Source organism: Gopherus flavomarginatus, chromosome 19, assembly GCF_025201925.1.
Source record: "Gopherus flavomarginatus isolate rGopFla2 chromosome 19, rGopFla2.mat.asm, whole genome shotgun sequence".
NCBI classification, from domain to species: domain Eukaryota; kingdom Metazoa; phylum Chordata; order Testudines; family Testudinidae; genus Gopherus; species Gopherus flavomarginatus.
The window spans coordinates 16974161-16994489 of NC_066635.1; the positions used below are offsets into that span (position 1 = coordinate 16974161).

The 20329-nt window shown below is 40.9% G+C and overlaps 1 protein-coding gene across 14 annotated transcripts in view; it reads left to right on the forward strand.

Annotated features, from left to right (window-relative positions):
• MSI2 (musashi RNA binding protein 2) overlaps nucleotides 1–20329 on the forward strand; it is a 381347-nt gene that overhangs the window by 312119 nt on the left and 48899 nt on the right. For 7 of the 14 annotated variants that reach the window (XM_050929500.1, XM_050929499.1, XM_050929502.1 and 4 more), the window contains 2 exons: nucleotides 9072–9146; nucleotides 13872–13919. In XM_050929500.1, coding sequence (XP_050785457.1) covers nucleotides 9072–9146; nucleotides 13872–13919 — 123 coding nt within the window. Of the gene's footprint in view, nucleotides 1–9071; nucleotides 9147–13871; nucleotides 13920–15097; nucleotides 17010–20329 lie in introns of those variants that run through there. The other 7 variants (XM_050929507.1, XM_050929501.1, XM_050929504.1 and 4 more) reach the window with 3 other exon arrangements.

Below are 20329 nucleotides of genomic sequence, written 5' to 3' on the forward strand. Positions count from 1 at the left end.
AAGTAAGAGAACTCTTTGAGGGCAAAGAAGAGGCAGAAAAGAAGATGTGAAGATGTTTGGGAGAGGGATGCAAAGGGAGATGGTGTTTGCACAAGTCTCCTTTGTGATGAAAGGCACTATCAGTAGATATTTAAATGACTACTATTAGGGGGAGGGATAGCTCAGTGGTTTGAGCATTGGCCTGCTAAACCCAGGGTTATGAGTTCAACCCTTAAGGGGGCCATTTAGTGAACTGGGGTAAAAATTTGTCTGGGGATTGGTGGTCCTGCTTTGAGCAGGGGATTTGACTAGATGACCTCCTGAGGTCCCTTCCAACCTTGCTATTCTATTATTACATCCAGCTACCTCTGCAGGCCATTGCACAATAGGGTGGGGAGCATTTTGGCCAGAGAAGGCAAGCAAGCTATGTTCTGAAAGCATTGTGAGGTCCTTACTATCCATCCAGAGGTGCCAGGGCCTTGATTTTAAGATCTCCTCCGAATCTGAGTATCACATGTTTATCTACATTAGAAGGATGAATGACTGAGTCAGCCCTGTTGGGGTTTGAGGTGGAGGTTGACAGCTCGTGACTCTCCATGTAATAAGCGGGCGACTCTTTGAGGGGTCGAGAACCCCTGTACTAGGTATTTTAAATGTGAGACTTAGGTATAGTTTACCTGGGGGATTCTTGCACCAGCGTAGCTGCCAGTACAATCTGCTGGCAGAGACATACTGCAATGTTGTAATAGACACCTTGCACCATAATGCAAACCACTTCTTATACCAATGCAGGATGTCTGTGATAATACTAGCATCAGCACAGTACTGCACTGGTGTAAATTAACCGCAGTCTAAACAAGTGCTTTGAGGGCTAAGCCTTCTCTTCCAGCTTCTTAAAACTTAGAGTAATATATAATTTGTGCTGGCGCCAGAATACCTGAAATGGGATGTCTTCAGTACCGGGCCGTTTTTATAGACCAGACAAAACACTTTAAACAACCACTTTGACAGCAGCCCTTCACATCAAGCTGCATAATCAGAAGGTGTTGGGTTAACTCTTCCATAGATACATTGTATCCTTCAAATAATAACGCAGATAAGCCACTGAGCACTGCTTACTTGTGTTGGGGAAACTATAATTTGCTTTTATTGATTTGAACATTTGAATTGATTTTAAAAGCAAGGATCTGTGAGCCTGGACGTGTTCAGACTATTCACATCTCAACAGTGAGTTTTATTTATCTTGCACTGCCCATCATGCAGGTAAAGACAGAAAACTTCCAGATGCAGCACTGCTGATTTGTTGATTGTGTGGACAGTTTTGTTTTGGTTTTGGTGAGAAACTTTGAAATATATTCTTTCCCTTCCTTCGTCTTAGACTAAGTAAAGGCTTGTGCAGCATAAATGCTGTTTCTTTTTATGAGGCGGCTACTTAATGATGGGGTGGATAAACCCAACACTAGGGACACGGGTAAGGAAAGAGCTCTGGGCCCAGGAAGCCCTGACCCAACGGGCCTGCTTGGCATGCTCCAGCTGGAGGAGGTTTTAAGAGGTAGGGTGACCTGGTGTTCAATTTTCAACCGGAACACCCAGGGACCCTGGCAGCTTCAGTGAGCACCACTGACTGGGCCATTAAAAGTCCGGTCAGTGATGCTGCCCAGCTAAGATAGGCTAGTCCCTACCTGGCCTGGTACCACGCTGTGCCCCGGAAGAGGCCAGCAGCAGGTCTGGCTCCTAAGCGGGGGCCCACCCTGAGCACTGGCTCTACGCTCCCATTGGTTGGGAACTTCCGGTGCAGAGCGTGGTCCATGATGCCAGGACAGGCAGGAAGCCTGCCTTAACACCCCCGCTACACCGCTGACCGGGAACCACCAGAGGTAAGCCTACACCCCAACCCCAGACCCCCTCACCATCAAACTCAGAGCCGGTTCCTGCACCCCAAATCCCTCATTCCCAGCCCAATCCCAGAGCCTTCACACACACCCCAACCCCTTTCCCCAGCCCAAAGCCCCCTCCCACACCCTGAGCCCCTTATCCTCGGCCTCACCCCAGAGCCTGCACCCCTAGCCCAGAGCCCTCACCCCCTTCTGTACCCCAATCCCCCTGTCTCAACCCTCAGCACTCTCCTGCACTCTGAATCCCTTGACACCCCAACCCCCAGCCTGGAGCCCCTTCCTGCACCCCCAAATGACTCATCCCCAGCTCAGAGCCTGTACCCCCTCCACATCCCAACCCCCTGCCTCAACCTGCAACCCGCTCCCACATTCCAAATCGGCCCCACCCCCCAGCCTGGAGTCTCCTCCTGTAGCACAAACCCCTACCCCAGTCCGGAGCACCCTCCCACACCCAGAGCCCCTTATTTCTGGCCCCACTCCAGAGCCTGCATCCCCAGCTGGAGCCTTCACCCCCTCCCCACACCCGAACTCTCTCCTCCAGCCTGGACCCCCCTCCTGCACCCTGAACCCCTCATTTCTGGCCCCACCCCAGAGCCCGCACCCCCAGCTAGAGCCCTCACCCCCTCTCACACCTCAACTCCCTGCCTCAGCCCAGGGAAAGTGAGTGAGGGTGAGGGAGAGCGAGCCACTGAGGGAGGGGGAATGTAGTGAGTGGGGAGCAGGGCCTTGGAGAAGGGGCAGCACTAGGGTGTTTGGTTTTGTGCAATTAGAAAGTTGGCAGCCCTGTTAAAAGGAGGCATTGCAGCACAGGCCGTGAGTATTACTGGCAGAAGGAGACAGACCTGTACTCATGACTAGCTAGGGACTATACCAGGAGGAGGGACCATTACAGGAAGCATGGACTCCTTAGCCGAGGGGTTCTCAAACTGGTGGTCGCAAGGTTATTACTTGGAGGGTTGTGAGCTATCAGCCTCCACCCCAAACCCCGCTTAGCCTCCAGCATTTATAATAGTGTTAAATTTTAAAAAATGTGTTTTAATTTATAAGGGGAGTCGCACTCATATGCTTGCTGTATGAAAGGGGTCACCAATGCACAAGTCTGAGAACCACTGCCTTAGTCCACAGAGGCCTTTGTCGCAGAGGACAATCACAAGTCACGACGTGTCTTAGGGAGGGACAGAGCGGTAGGAAGAGACTCACAGGAGGTTGTTAGCTGGACTGTAGGTAGTGAATGCCATCCTTACGATACTCCAGAGGGCCCTGGGTCAGAACCTGGTGGAGTGGGTGGGGCCAGATCCCTTATCTCTCCCTGCAGTTGTTGACATGACTCTAACCACGAGGCTGGGGACTCTCCTGCTCACAGAGTGGAAATGTGCTCTTGTGGCTAGAGCTGAGGACAGAGAGCCAGGAGCCCAGTTAAATGTCCTTTCTCTGACACTGACTCCCTGCGCAACCTTGGGCAAGTCAGTGTTTCCCAAACGATGGTTCCCAACCCATCAGTGGGTTGCCGGAAGGTTCTAGATGGGTCACCATTCCTCAGTGGGAATAAAAAAATGGCCTGTTGCACCCAGTAGCCATTAACTGGTCACGTGCGCGGTGGTGCCAGCCGGTATAGCAGTCTTCTGACTATAGCGCACGGGCCACATGGCTTGGAGCACTGCTAGCATGACACCTGGGCCCACTATGCATTCCAGGCCCTCAGTGTGCCAAAATGGAGGCTCCTGGTCCTCTTGGCACCGGGAACTGAGAAGCAGAGTGAACAGACATGAGACTCACGAGCTGGGAGGGGTAAGAAGGGCTCCCTCAGGGGCTGAGAGAGGCTCTTGGGGAGGGGTGAGGGTAGGGGCTAATGGGAAGATAAGATTCTGGCCCCACCAGGTGCTCCTCTGCCAGGCTAATGGGCGGTGCCTGAGAGGGAAGAGGTGAGTTAGGCGGGGAGGTGTGGCAGCACAACGGGGGGATATCACAGTCAGTGCCCTCTGCTTCAAATGGCGCTCTGCAGCCCCTGACCATGCCATGCTCCCACTCCCCTTCTCTGTCAGCCTGACCTATAGTCTATACATAATGGTGGGTCACAAAAAAAGAGAAAATGTAGTTGGTGGGTCACCTTAGTAAAATGTTTGGGAATCAATGAAGTCTTAATCGCTCGGTGCCTCAGCACTATGAAATAGGAATAATGACACTTCCTTTATCATGCCCTTTGCCTATTGAGATTGTAAGCTTTTCAGGGCAGAGACTCTCTGGTTTTATGCATTTGTGTAGCACCTAGCACAGTGGGGATCCTAGCTGGGCCCTCTAGGCACTGCTGAAATACAAATAATAATACTAATGATATGCCGTGTGATCTTGGATAAATCACTCAGCTGCTCCGTGTCTCAGTTTCCCTGTTGGTAAAATGGCTTTAATAGCTTCTTTACAGAGTTTTAACAGTTGAATATTTATTAGGTGCTTTGATATTATCAGAAAAATTAATTCTGAGTAAAAAAAATAGGTAATATATTATTTCCCATTTATTTTGTCCTATAAACTGAATGCAAGTTTCATCTCTGTTGGATGCTTTTCTGTTTAAAGACCACTTGAATTTATTACACAGTGGTATTTGGCTCTACTGCTGTTTTTCATGTGTTTCCTATAGCTACAAGAGGAAATGCTATGCAGTGTAATTGTAATGGCTGGTCAATGTGTATATTTAAAACAGAGTTCACTGTTCCATCATGTGTAAAGCTAGATGAAATTTTTTGGTGGGAACTTGTATATGTGGAAAAATACAGATTCAGCAACACTGAAATGTTTCATGACTTCCTGTCTATTTTGCTGAATTGTTTGTGTTAGAAGAAAAATAATTCTGAAGTAGTGTAAATATTTCAGTTTGACATTTTCTAAATGAAACATCCTGAGTTTCTTGGTTGAAATGACTTGGTTTTGTAATTTCCTTCTATTTTACGTGCAAAAATGCAAAAACATTTTTAAAAAAACACTTTAATGTTAAACAAAATATTTTGTTCAATCGGAAACTTTATTTATTAATTTATTTGGCATTTCCACTGTGACAACATTTTCAAAACCTTTTGTTTTCAGGTCTAACGAGTCAAAGCTCAGTCTGCAAAGGGAAAACTGGCTGGCTGCATTATCAATAGCACATTAACACCATGCCGGGAAAAAAAATTTTCTTCAGTATTTTTTGGAACTGTGAACAAACCACATAACTACATGTATGGCAGTACCTGTGGTAGAGATAAAGACAAAACTTCACCACTATAGTTTAAGGGTCAGATTCTCAGGTGGCATGTTCCATTGAGCATCTTCCGCCAGCTAAAGATCTGGCCCTAAGTTAGCATAAACGTCAGCAACCATCTGAGCTGTCTAGTTGGGTCAGTAATTTAACAACAGACTAGAGACACTTTCCAACTGACCTAAGAGATGGAATATATAGAATCTGCCATCTTCGGTTAGGGAGACAGAACTGAGTAAAAGTTGTGTTGTAAAACCGTGTTTGATTGTTGATATAAGTTTACACTCTACAAGGGAGGTAATCCAGGCAAAACCTTGATTTTTAGTTTAGCAACAAGACATAATTACTGTGAGATTGATCATCTGCTAGAAGTACTGAAGCAAATAAATTGCTCAGTGCCCAATGCAGGATGAGAATGGCGGCTAATGGAAATGGTGGATAGGTCGGCCGGACCATAATTTGGCTTGATGAAGCATCCACATGGGCATGGTGCTAATGTGCTATTGATATGCAGCCAGCCAATTTCCCCAGTGCAGATTGGGCTTTGACTCGTTAGAGCAGAGCTGTGCATCGCAGCAGTAAATGAAGAGGAAAATTGAAGTAATGCTGTATTATAAATTTATGATTTCATCTGCCTGACCTAGAGAATGTTCTGTGATGGGAGATACAGATTAGAACCTCTATCCAGTCAGCTGTGTATTTTGTCTTTGTTGTTAGAAATGATACAGTTGGTGGGGGGGAGGAGGGGGGAAGAGAGGGTCACAAGTGTCTTTACAGTTGTCTTGGTGGTTGGCTTCAGGTATCTCTTTTCAAGGCTGTTCTATTAGGGCAAGAACATCACTTGCCCAGTAAGCCTGCACAAGGGAATGAGATGTGAAGTTCCGTGGGTTTCTGTGTGGAAGGGAAGAATGGGCTTAGTGGGGTTGCTACTGCCCTTCTCATCACATAGGTGGGCGATCAGGGAAAGGAAGTGAGGGTTTCACTCTGAAACTCTGCCCCGCAGTGTGTGCCACACTCACACAGCTGAGAAGGTAATTTGCGCGTGGTAAAGGCCTTGTGCCGAGTACTTCCCTTCAGAATGAGGAAGGAACCAGATACTCCGAGTCATAATACATTCCTTGGTCTGCATTCTGGAAAATGCAGATACATGTCACCTCTCACTCAGCGAAGATTATAGGTTACAATCTAGCCCTTAATGACTAGAATGCAAAATCTCGAGTTCTGTGTGTGGCAAGTCCATTCCACCAGCTACCCTAAATCAGTTATTAAGTTGACAAATCATCTCATCTTTTAGAGTCCAAATAAAACTTGCTCTTTATAAAGAGAATGAGATCTGATTGAAGTATCTCTGCAGAACTGAGGTTCACAGTGATGTTAATGGGGCTACTTAGTTTGCAAACAATCCATTTATCACTATTATTGTTTTTAAAATGGTTTGTAAAGCTTATCTCTGAAAGGTCTGATTTAATGATAGATTTCTAAGGGAATCCTGCTGTTGAGCTATGAAATAAATATTCAAGAGATAGCTAATGTAGGTACATATTTATGTAATGCACCAGTGTCCTGTGTTGTGGTCACATGCCTGCTTTTCTCCTGCACCACTTTAATGCAGTTATCAAAATTCATACAAGCATTGAATTTTCTGGTTTTAAAATATGATAAATGGTAGGTAAACTGCATGAAACATACAAATTCTATCTGAAATGGAGGGACTTGCTGTGTCAGCAAAATAACTGTAAAGTATATTAGAAATAGTTGCTGCTTAAAGAATAAATAAAAATAGAGGTATGAGACCTTGGAAGGAAATTTTCAGTTGTAAACAAACAAACCCAACCATACATATCAATGCGCTTAAGGCCAAATGCAATTTCCTTTAATATCAGTGGAAAAATTCCCATTGACTTCAAAGGGAGTTGCATCAAGACTTTCATGATGAAACAGTGGGTTTGAGGAGAAAGGCAGAAAGCTGAGCACTGCCTAGTAATTGTGGCGAAGACTGTGCAGTGTTTGTTGGCGCTGGAAATATAAATACTCTTCTGCTAAAACTAGGCAGGTGAAGTTTGAGAATTGTAAGTGATGTTTGAAAAACATGCCAGCTTTGTAGAGGGTAACACAAGGTGGTCACGGTAACTATTAGCCTTGGTAAATGGAGCACTAATGGAGCCTATGAAAAGGCAGTTAACTTACCGGCCTCTATGCAAATAGAATAAAGTGTGAAGAAAACACACAACCCCTACACAGCTGACAGAATTTTTTAGGCAAAAGTTTTGATTTCCAGAAGTGAAGCTGGCCAGGACCCTGCTGCCTTCAGAACAAAACCACATTTTTTAGATTGTCTTTGTTCAAAAACACGACACTGGGAGGGTGGGTGCGGGTGGGGTTGGAGGGATTGAAAATAAATGAAGTAGGGTCCTCGCTGTCTGAACAGGAGGAGCAAGAGAGAAATCTATCTGTGTGCGCTGTTTTTATAACTTTTGGAGGCGGTCAGTGACAGGGTACATTTAAGAACATAGATAGAACACTCATACAGAGAAATGGGACAAGACTCAGGACTTCAATGGGAGTCAGATCTACCCCTTAATCTCTGGTCTTTAAACCCATGGGGCTTTAAATTCTGCCTTGGTTTACTATATGTATGCATTGCTGCCACTGAAATTAACAGAGGTGGATGTAATTTAGCCTTTCCTGATCCTCTTCTAGTGCTCACGCCATCTCCATTCAGCATTCCAGGGTCACTCACGCTTCCCAGTGCAAGGGGTGGGATTCCCAGGTGCTCCTCTAGACTCTTAAAGAGCCAGAAGGAGCTTTTTCTCTTGAGCCTAGATAAACCTACTGTCTTTATATAATACAGTAGAATTCTTATCTATGATTGCCTATTGGACAAAAAAAGCCAAATGGCACAGTCTCTGTGCGTGACAACCCTGTCCACACTAGCAAATTGACGTGTCACTCTCAGCCACGGCTAGCAATGGGTTCCACTGAACACGAGTTCATGCCCGTTTACTTGTTAATGAGAACGTGACCAAACCAGCTTGCTCTAATTTGCAGTGCTGTTACCCAAATCTCAGTCATGCTTTCAGTAATATTGCTTGAAATGGTTTTGTCCTCTTTGCAACACTGTTTTCTTCCACCATCTGCAGTGTACCTCTGGGGTATGTAGCTGTAAATTCTACAGGCTTTTTTTCTGTGTTACACTAGCATGTGGTTGGGTTTTTTTTTTCTGCCATGTTATGTGACTGCTGAAACCTTATATTAAATTGGACACCATGTGTTCAAGATATTTGCTTACACATTTCTATTTACAACAAAAGTGTCCTTGAATGGTGTTGCCCTAATAAGAAAATAGCAAATACTTTGTCTGATTGTCGCTGTTACAAATTGCTTCAGGAAAAATTTCTTATCTGTTGAATTTTACCTTCCTGAAAAACTAAAACCTCTTTGACTCTCTAGTTCCTTGATATTGCTGCCTCTAACTCTTTGATGTGTTAACTGTTGTCCTTCACACTCCTGGGATGAAGAATTACTAGTACCTTAATCTCCAACTGTCAATAACTCTGAAGCAAAGTACATTCATTGTAAGCTCTCCAAATGTCAGAGCAAACCTGTGTTATGTGTTTAGCCTTAGCATTTGGCATTTACTCTTCTAGCTAAAAAGTATGCACAGTCCTTGGACTTCAGATACCAAAGTGCATGTTAATTATATGAGTGACAGATCTCATATGCATAGCAAAAGGAGAAAGTGATCAGGAAGAGTAGCATGTGTCTGCAGATGTTTTATTTTCCTTCAGGATGAACCCTTCTTGCAGTTGTGCATGAGAAGAGTAAACTGTGTTCTTTCATACCTTGTGTAAAAGTCAAATTTCTTTTTCACCCATCCTCTGTGTTAATGTTACATTAGATGTAGGAGCAGAGAGTAAAACCTTATTAATCTACCATTTTCTTTTATTCACATTTCTACATTCAAGGTTACCCAAATTTTGTTGCGACATATGGCAGAGGATATCCTGGATTTGCCCCAAGTTACAGCTATCAGTTCCCAGGTATGTACATTTCATTTGGAGATTGATTTATTTAAATCCATAGCTGCAAGTTGAGGCAGGAAAATCTGCAAGGAAGCATTTCATGCGATGACAAATTGTGACCATTTTGAAGATATATCTTCAAAAAAATATATATATATAAGGATATAGCCAAGATTGTTATTAATATAATGTGTTAATTGGTACTGGTTATTTGAAAACAAAGTTTTTAATTTAAAAAAAATTAACCAGAGTGATAATTTAAGAGCTATTACCATCCCTTTTCCGGGGTTAATTTTTTTTCCTTTTTCTATGTACATATTTTACAGTAAGCTTACATTTGCTAGGGATGGCAGTTCTGGAGTAAAAAGTCCAATATGCATGTGTTTTATAGAGATGTCTCTGGTGATCTTCATAGAGTCGGGTGTCTAATGGTGCTCAATCTAATCCTTTCTTTATGTTTGTTTGGTTCCTCCCCTCCTTCCCTTTTGTGTGGCTGTCAAAGATTTGCTGCATTTAGTGATTTCCATTCACTGGAAGTTTAATACTGCCACTCATAATTTTTGATCTCCTATGGTTCTAAAGTGGTAGGCTGGCTTTTAATGTAACACAGTGCGGATTTCATCTGGGGCACTTTGAAAAGGCAGTCACTGAAACTAGTTCTCCCTATATTTTACTTTATGCCAGTGCGGCTTAGAACTTAAATTGGAAATGACAGATGATTTTTTTTATTTCACCTTAAGAATTCTAAGGGAGATTTTAGAAGCAGAGTCATGATTGCTGTGTTTACTGCTAACTAATAGCTCAGGCCTACCAGGACGCCATGGAAAGGAAATCTATGTTGTGTTAAATTCATTAGCGTGCCATATCACTTGGGTCACACATGATCAGTTCCACCACCTTGCACTGTTTATTTAATTGCTTAGAACGAGAATGTTAGAAGCACAAGTTTGCTTAGTTTAAGAACATAAAAACAGCAATACTGAGTCAGACCAATGGTCCATCTAGCCCAGTATCCTGTCTTCCAACAGTGGTAGGTGCCAGATGCTTCAGAGGGAATGAACAGAACAGCGCAATTTATCGAGTGATCCATCTCCTGTTGTCCAGTCCCAGTTTCTGTTCTGGCAGTCAGAGACTTAGGTACACCTTGGCATAGGCTTGCATCCCCTACCATTTTGGCTAATACCCATTGATGGAGCTATCCTCCATGAACTTATCTAGTTCATTTTTGAACCCAGTTATACTTTTGACCTTCAAAACATCCCTTGGCAACGAGTTCCACAGGTTGACTATGTGTTGCATGAAGAAGTACTTCCTTTTGTTTGTTCTAAACCTGCTACCTATTAATTTCATTGAGTGACCCCTGGTTCTTGTGTTACCTGAAGGGGTAAATAACATTTCTTTGTTCATTTTCCCCATGCCATTCATGATTATATAGACCTACATCAGATCCCCCCATAATCGTCTCTTTTCTAAGCCGAACAGTCGCAGTCTTTTTAATCTTTCATCGTATGTTCCACACCCTTAATCATTTTTGTTGCCCTTCTTTGTCCTTTTTCCAATTCTAATACATCTTTTTTGAGATGAGGCAACCAGAACTGCATGGAGTATTAAGAAACCAAGTTTAACTGTCTCTTCAATGAAAATACTACAGGTAAAGGATAGGGTTTTTAACCAAAGAAGAAAACAAGATCGTTATGGAGAAAATCTCTAGAATATAACAGAACTATAACCTTTTTATGTAATGTCTGAACCTACCTTTGGAATTCTGTAGCAGGAATACAACCCTCCTTTAAAATTCTACAGATTGGTTTAAATATTTTATAGAAAGGGTTAAAATTGTTTATTAAATTCTACAAGACGAAGTAATTTCCACATAACACTATCTAGTTCCTTTGAAACCATAGTGGTTTCTGTTGGAGTTTTCCATAAAGGGAAGTGTTTTTTGTTGTTGTTGTTGTTGTTGTTGATTATTTTGACATTTTACAAATGTTGAAACTCTGGTTTCTGTAAGTGTATAAGTGCTTTTGAGAATATCCATTTAAGAAAACTAACCAAAAAAAAACCCTTTGTCAAAGATATTAAGTCTAAAAATTGACCTTTTTTGACCGTTTTGTATACATTTGCTCTTCTGGTAAGAAACACAGAAGGAATCAGAGTTCAGGACCAGCCTTCATTCCTCATGTCCCAGGCCGGCTGGGGCTGGGAGATCTTCAGAGTCAGAAAGTTCAGCTCCCTCTTTGGCTCTTGTTAATTTTTGATCCAGATGGGTAAAAAGGGTGCTGAGGCTGATGTTGCTGTATAGTGATCTCCTATGGCTAACTGCAGGTATAGTGTTCACTTCCCCTCGCCAGAGAAGAGTCATTACAGTGTGGGGGATCTTTTAAGAATGCAACATGAAAGGGAAAATGCCATCTCAGAAGAGCCTTCAGAAACTTCTCCAGCACCTTGTTTTATAGGTGTTCCTTTAAGCCACGTACTGTACTCTTATCGCTCTACTGTACATTAAAAAAAATCATATAGCACGGGTGTTAATCACCCAGCCCATTTGACATATACTGTATATCCAGCCCCCATGATGAAGTGGATCTGTAGGATTAAAAAAACAAATATTCCATTTCTACCTCTTGTGCTTGTAAACGTAACATGACCCAGTGTATTGCTGTCTTAGTTTGAAATAGTTCAGTGTGATGGCAGCTGCTCCTGTTGCAATGGAGTGCTAACGCTGAAGTACAATGATATCACATTGAGGTCTGCGTTTACAAACAACAGCAATGTTCAATGGTGAGCATAATTTGCACATGCAGTTACTGCTGTTGTGCATGCAAATTTGGTAAAAGCACACACAAATGGGCAAATAAACAAAGGGCCGTAGTAGGAATTTTCCTAAAGGTGCCCTGCATCACTTTTATGATGGTTTTAAAAGGGTCATATTCTGCTGCTGTTATTTGTACAAACCTTCTATTGACAACATTGGGAGAGCTGCTGTATCAAGGGAAATAGCACTGGCTGACAGGCCATAATTAAAAATGTTGTCAGCCCTCTTCACAAAATAGGTTTGGCTGCTCAGCTGTATGGTATATATGTCGTTTCACAGTACTCTTCATAATATTAAAGCCATCCAGATATGGCACAAAAATGCATACAAGTTCATTTCAACACCTGTTTTGAGCTAAAAGCATTTGAATATAAGGTGGTGAGAGTTTTTTTTTTTAAAGTGCATTTGCACATTGTCTCAGGACTTGATTTTCAGGTTCTCATGACTTCTTGAATCAGATGGAGCTATATGAAGAAAAGACAGATAATGAAAAATGGTTTTAATAAACTGAATAAAATTGACAGGACTACCAACTAATTGTAAAGATATCGTTTGACTCTAACTATCATTATATGTGTTTTTATTTAGGGTCCTCTAGCTTTTGCTTAGACTTGCACTTTATAAGAAACTGTGTCATTATGTATTTATTCCCCACAAACAAATTTTTTAAAATACATTGGTTTTTTTTTAAAAACGCTTACTCCATTTTTTAATGAAGCTCTAAAAATACTTGACTCTTGTGTAGCACATTTAAGGATTTCAAAGCATCTTATAAATATTAATCTTCACAGCACTCTCTGGAATGTTATTCCATATGCAATATTGAATATTGGAATATCAGATCTCTTTTATAAGTTGGCAAACTGAGGCACGGAATTTAAAGGTGCAGTTGTGCCCTTATGGCACAGCTGATGCTAAAAGGTGGTGCCAGTGGCAGTTCCCAGAGTTGGGCACAATATTTTCAGTACTACTTAAGGGGACAGCATGTTCTGAATTTTTGGAGCCAGCTCTGGCCTTTGCTCCTGCCTTTTTGCTAGCATCTGTGTAAAGGAGGGCAAGCATGGACGTGGTATCCCAGCTCTTGTACAAGGATGCATTGAAAGGACAAAAACTCCTACATTGTTGTCTTTTCCTTTGTGTGGTGTTCAGCACAATAAGACCCAGGAGAACTGATTCACAATTTCACTAGACGCTACCACTTTAAATGCCACAGCTTCAAGCCAGTCCTTGGGGCCATATCTTGCACCCAGGACACCTGTTGGAATTGTTGGGAGATGTAGGTGCTCAAGGAGTGCAGTATCATGCCCTCAGTAATGCCAAATACTTGTATCAATTCTGCATCCTACTATTTGCTACCACACAGAGACGGCAATGAATGATGTGCACACAGCTGTTCTGTATCTAAGACTGCAGTTCCCTGGTAAGGGAAAGGGGAAAGATGTTCTGGTGAGCAAATGCTGTAGGTAGGAGTGCGAAGCTCAATATGTTATCAGTGTCACCAGAACTTAGAGAGGGTTTTATATGCAGAGTTCAGAGACTATTGCATGCTAACCTATATTTGTCACATCTTTCATATAAATGTTGATTAAATTAATGCTACTTTATCGATTTGTCTTAATGTACCTAAGCTGCTTTTGTTGTTCTCTGCATTTTTCTTTCGCATCCTCTCTACAAACCTGAGACTGGAAGCCATTTTTTTTCAGGGTATATTTTTTGAAAATGACCCTTCTCCCTGCTTTAGCAGAAGTCAAGGTTTTGAACAGTACAGGCTGTTACGAACTAGCAGAGAAAAGGAAGCTTTTAATAAAACATAAGAAATCGGTACACTGATTAAAAAATACTAGAGTATTCAAGAGCATAGGCCAAGTTTTCCAAGGTGCCTAAACTGCATTCATAATATTTTCTCATGCATGTTTTTGCACATGCAGAAGCGCCCCTTTGCGTGCATGGAGGTGGGGTTCTGAGCATGGAAACAGGTGAGCATGCAAACTTTGCAGAGCAAAATATGGGCATGTATACCCTTTAAAAAAATAAAAATAAAAACTACCTACACACCCAAAACATTGCATTATTTTGATTAAAGAGGAACTGTTCGGGTCATTTCTACAAAATACTCTGATATTTATTTTTCTTTTCTTTTCCTTGAAGGCTTGTCCCCAAACACTACAGTTTGCAATATCTTAGGGTTTTAGACTGCTACCTATCACCAGAGTATTGAAGTAAAAACAGTGTACTCTGTGGGATTTCACAAAAAAGAAGACCCCCCACAATTTCAGTTTGGCTGCATCTTCTCTTGGGTCATTCTACCAGCAGATCTCATGGCAAGGCTGAATGAAAGAATGAGTTTGTTGTAGCTAAATGCCTTGATATGAGCACATACACTTATCCTTCATTGTCTCTTATGTCAGAATGCTACTTTAAATGGTTTGTTATGGAGCAGTCCTGACGTCGCTTCTTATTAGAGTACAGACGTGTCACAGATCCTTTATATAGTACCCTTCTGATGTCTGTGCTATAATAAGTCAGCTAATTTAAAGGAAATTATAGTGTTCCTCATATTATAAAAATAAAGTATTGCAAAACCATGCTATTAACAGTTACCATTTCAAAGAACTGTATTACGATTGCATTTATTTTAATATCAGCTCCCTTTATTCCAGTTGCCTTTTCAGGTTAAACCACCCATTTTCTTTTTCTTTTATTTTTTTAAAATGCCAGTCAATATTGTGTTGTAATGTGATATTTACTGTTGTCAAAGCGAAACAATGCTACGAATGTCATGATCTACCTGTCTGCATTTTTGTTTTGGTAATTTGGAAAGAAGGCTCTTTGCTCTATGACTATTTGTCTGTTTGAATGATGCCTCCTGTATAGGCCTCCTGTATAGATCTCCTGTGTTATACTTCTATCAAAGTAGGTGACAGCCTTTAGCTTGAAAAGCGGCAGGAATGTAAAACACTTTGGCAACTGGTCTATCTTCTCTCATCAAGTTTTTTTTTTCCTCTAGGCTTTAATAGCTTAGTACATAGTCATTTTAAAATTATTATTATTATTATTATAATCACTCCCTATTCTGTTTCATTTTTTTTTTTAATTTCTGGGACTTATCTTTTCAGTTTAATCTATTAATTTCTGTTCTTATTTCACTTTGCAGACTATTTGCCGATTTCACAAGACATAATTTTTATCAACTAGTTCTTAAAGATGCATAACAAATTAATCGGGGTTTACTACAGTGCTAATGAGAGAAAGAGACAGACAGAGACAGCCTGGGTGGTCCATGTTTAATATCAATGTCCACTGAAAAAATGCTGCTCTTACTGGCTGGTTTGATTGACTGGACTTATTTTTTTATTATTATTATTATTATTACTATTATTATTTTTAAAGGCTCCATATCCTCACTGCTTGAGTTTGCTTTTTCTTATTTTTGTTTCCTCTGCTTTATATGAGGTTTTTAATGCCCACATGGAATGTAACTCACAAAGAGAATGGAGGCGGGTGTTAGTTGACGTTATAAAGGCATGACTTCTCACAAACTTTGTAGAAATAATTTATTAGGGAAATGGAAATTATGATCAAGTCCTATAAAAAGCCCCCAAACTGAAATGTTGATGCTTTTTGATATACAGCATATTTAATATCAGTAAAAGTCATAATTATCATGCAGGAGGGCTGGTAACATATAGCTGAGATTATTGGCAAGTCAGGGGAATGAATCTAATTATTCAAAGTATTATGATTGTGTATCTGTGAAAATTTAATCTGTACAGTTGGCAATTGCATGATTATTACTTTTTTGTTTGTACAATCTTTCAGTAGTTGAAATTCTAATAACTGAGAGTTCTGTTTTCAAAACAGAAAAGTTTGAGTATAGTGATGTCACCTTGAAAGTGTCAGGTATCGGGGTAGCCGAAACAACTGAACTAAAATTCATTTGCAAATTTAACACCATTAATTTGGGCTTGAATAGGGACTGGGAGCTGGCTTATTACAAAAGCAGCTTTGCCTCTCCTGGAATTGACACCTCCTCATCTGTTATTGGGAGTGGACTACATCCACCCTGATTGAATTGGCCCTGTCAGCACTGGTTCTCCACTTGTGAGGTAACTCCCTTCTCTTCATGTGTCATTGTATAATGCCTGCAGCTGTAACTTTCACTCCATGCATCTGAAGAAGTGAGGTTTTTTACCCATGAAAGCTTATGCCCAAATAAATCTGTTACTCTTTAAGGTGCTACCGGACTCCTCATTGTTTTTACCTTGAAAAGTGCTCATCAACGTAAGCTGTGGATGATTAGAGGCTACCAAACACCCCACCACCCTAGCTCCAAAACAAACATTAAATCATCCCATTCTTCCACACATACAAAAAAACCAAAAACAAACAAACACACAAACAAAAAACAACCCACCACCTTCAAAGCTCCTAGGCAGTTCCCTATCTTGGATTAGGCTATGCTTTCCAAAGGTCAGATGCTGTAGTAACTTCTACTTCCATGCTTCACTTGCAACCATTGGCAGAATTAAAGTTCTAGCAAGAGCAGCAGGAACTGAGCTGCCAGCATGAGCTGTATTGCACCTCTTAACCTTTAACTTCTGCACAAATCTATGAAGTATCTCTTCACCTGTTTTTATACGCTTTCCCATTATTGGCTTTGTTTCTAACAGAACTAAGTTCTGAGCTGTGTGGTTGAAAGCACACGTTGCATTTAAATTCTCCTTTTTATTAAAAAAAAAGTGCTTCTATCAATTTTATAAGTTTGTGAGAAGTAAATTGCATGCTTACAGTAGAACTGTAATGCATTTTAATGTTTGTTAATCCACTTGTTTAAAATGTCAGTGTCCAAGGCTCTACATACACAGCTATGCTGTTCTTTTCATTAAAGATGCTTGATGTAATAATTGGTTAGTTTTCCTTTTTATTCTTCTGCTTTTTTTAAATCTGTATGGCTTTTTTATTATTTTGTTTTTGTTTTGCTATGAATTGCTTTGCTTTTGTGAACTTTTCCTAGTGTGCATGATTTGCAAACATTTCGGCTATTGTCAATTTTCTCATTTTGTAAATAGTTCATCTGTGTTTTTTTTTAATTACTTTTTTTTTCCTGTAAGCAACCGAGGTAGAAAAAAACAATAATAAATGGTTTACAATGGACAAGCTGTGTTGCTGCTCTCTTAGCTTGCAGTTTCGTATTTTGGTTTGGACATACCAAATAACCAGTACCAATGACAATTTAATAAAAGAATAAAAAGATCATCATCTGAAGTGTGTGGCCCAGTGTTTGAAGAACTCACGGAGTGAATATTGCATATTAGATATGTTTACAGCAGAAATAATAAAAAAAAAAGACACATTTTTATAGTGTACATGTAACAGCTGCATTATTCTTATAAAGTCTGATTCTGCACCACTAACTTCAGTGGACTTTGTGCCATTGATAGCAGTGGGATGAGGATCAGATCCATACACTGTTTGTGAACTGTCGTGCACTAATGGGGAGAAATCTGTTTTTGGAGTGAAACGCATTTAAATATTAAAAGAAAATAAAGAACAGCCCTGTCATCATTTAAAAACAGAATACCCTAAGTGGGAGCGCAAGAGTTGCCCTGTGCAGAGCCCTTTGCAGATCAATACCTGTCACTCCTCCTTGGAAGTTTGAAATTGAAATGTGTTTCTTTATCAGAATTATATTTTCCTCCATCATAGTCTTGGTGGTTTGTTATTGCAGGGTTACCTGACCTTTGGCTGTTGGAATTATTTCTTGGGGTTTTTAATTAATTCTTTTAAGCACAGTGAAGTGTTTAGATGGAGGGGAACAAATATTTAGATGAACGTTTCAGAGAAAAGAAAAATGTATTTACTTATTATTTATATTGCAGTAGTGCCTAGGAGGCCCAATCATGTACCAGGATCCCATTGTGCTAGGCTCTGTACTACCACAGAGCACAAAGACCAGTCCCTGCCCCCAAATAGCAGACCAGCTAAGATAACTTTTAGGTTTTCCATTATTAACAGTATTTTTAAAAATATTATTTTAAATCTGAAAGCCTTAGTTTAGTTTATTCCGTGGCAGCTACTCAAAACCATGTTACCTTGAAGCCTACTTAGTCTGTGAGTAACTGGTATAGAAAAGCAATGTTAATCTAACCGTAACTACCCTGTATGCTTTACAGATAAGATAAATGGTTACACTGTGGATTTGGGGATGGGGAGGAGGAGAGTTGGGATGTCAGGAATGGGGTAATTTTTGTAATAATGGTATATTTAAGGCTCTGTTTGAGAATTTCAGAGAGGAAGGAGGAGGGTGGAGAAATAGTTAAAATATTACCAGCCTATGATGTGAAAAAGAATATGCCAAAAACCTGCAAGATTCATTTCCCCCCGACAACTCTTCACCCCTCACTCTGTTGTGTGCTCCTCACAAGAAATCCACGGTGGGGACCAGCATGTGATTGAAGAGAAAGAAATATATCTGTAGTCTGAATGCATGGCACAAAATAAAAATTTAATTGTAGCTAGATAGTGTACTTGTAAAAGAAGGGGAGGGGAGCACCATACTTAGTTTCTGAGAGTAAAAGTTGTTCAACTCTGAGGGCCAGATCGTCCATTGGTGTAGCACATCTCAGCTGGTGCAAGTCAGCGTAGTTCCACTGATCTGGTCCTAAATGCATTAGTGCTAGAGAGATACATGGCATTTTACAGCCCCAGGACGAAGATTCTCATTTACACAAGGCCGCTCTACACTTCTCTGGCAGCGTAAGGGTGCTTTAAAGTGGGAGTAAATTATATTCACACTGGCCCCTTTATCCTGACAGTGTTGTACAGAGGGGGCTTTAGTCAGGTCCCCAGTAGTTGAGCCATGTTGGAAGCAGTAACAAAGCTTGTCACAGTGTGATAATTTAATGACTGATCTTAATTTTTTTTTTTTTTAAAGTAAACCTGTCCTTGGCATTCTGTGGTTCAAGGTATTGTGGTTGGATAAACACTAAGTCCCATTAGAAGCTGTGCAGTAAATTGTTTAAACTTGTTATGGTAAGAAATGCAAAACAAAGTTAGAGCTGTTTCTCACTCTTCCTTCTAGCCCTTCCCACACTGCTTAAATGCTGGTCTAATCCTTCCAGCACTGCATGCCTTTGTTCACCTAAAAAATGCAGGTGGCATCTGCATAGCGTAAAACGGTTTACAAAGAACTTATTAAATCTACCAGAGTGAGCTTAATTATCATTCTTCAAACCTTTCAGTTTTAATTTCCATCAGTGAAAGCAAATGGCAGACTGGACTCCCCGCCCTCTCCCCATTCCCCCCCCCCCAAATTAATTTGAAAGTTTGCATGTCTTTCACCTAGGATGAGAGGCTGAAGTGCGTGCATTCAGGATACACGTGCTTCCCGTGAGCAGAGAACCCTTAAAAAAGTAGGTAATAAAGTAAAAAATTAATATTTCAGTGCACATAAACCCCTAACCATGAAATATCCCATTAAGTTCTGCTCACTTGGCAGATTGAGTTTGAGGTTTTTTGTCACAGGAAAATAATTTTACCTAGATTTTAACCCCAGTATAAATGCTGTAAGTAGTACTTTCCTTAATCATACTAGGATCTGTTTGGAATAGTCTATTTCTGGATAGCCTTGTGGTAGTAAGCTCTTCCCATTCGGCCTGGCATTCGTAAATGCAAATTATGTAGTATACACATGCACACACATCCACCTAATAGTCTCTCTGAGGAGAAAAAGACAGACAGATGGAAAGCACCACAAGACAGTTGCTAGTCATTCCTCTTAATGCACTACTAGATAACATGGTGATCGGTGCAGGATAAGGAGCATAGAATTCTTACAACAGGTTAAAAAAGAACCAGAAACTGAGCCAGTCGTTCAGAAAGGTGCAGTCCTCTGACTCCCAGCAGAAGCCTCTTTGCATTCTTGGGATGTTTTAGCTCAGAAGAATCTCATTTTCACTTGTACAGGCAAGAGGAATGATCTGATCTAAAAAAATATTACCGTGGCCAATAAATTTAGGATGGGATTTTCAGAAGCAATTGGTGTTGGTCCAACTTTGCTCCCACTGAGGTCAGTGGTAAAACTCCCATTATTTCAGTGGCAACAGAGTTAGGCCAACACTGAGCACTTGCAAAGTTTCCAGCCCCTGGAAGTTTCTGGTAGGACTGTTTGCCAACATAATAGCTTCCATGCGGTTTCCTGAACCTCCCACATAAGAGCTTGTGAAGGTTTCCTCAAATGTCATGTCTTGATAAAGTTTCAAACTTTACAAATGTTTTATATATGAGTGCCTTAAAAGCCACTTGACAGAAAACTTCCCAAAACCTCTCAACATCACTGGGTTTGTGCGGGCTGTTAAAACATTCCATGAGGTCAGACCTCCCCGGG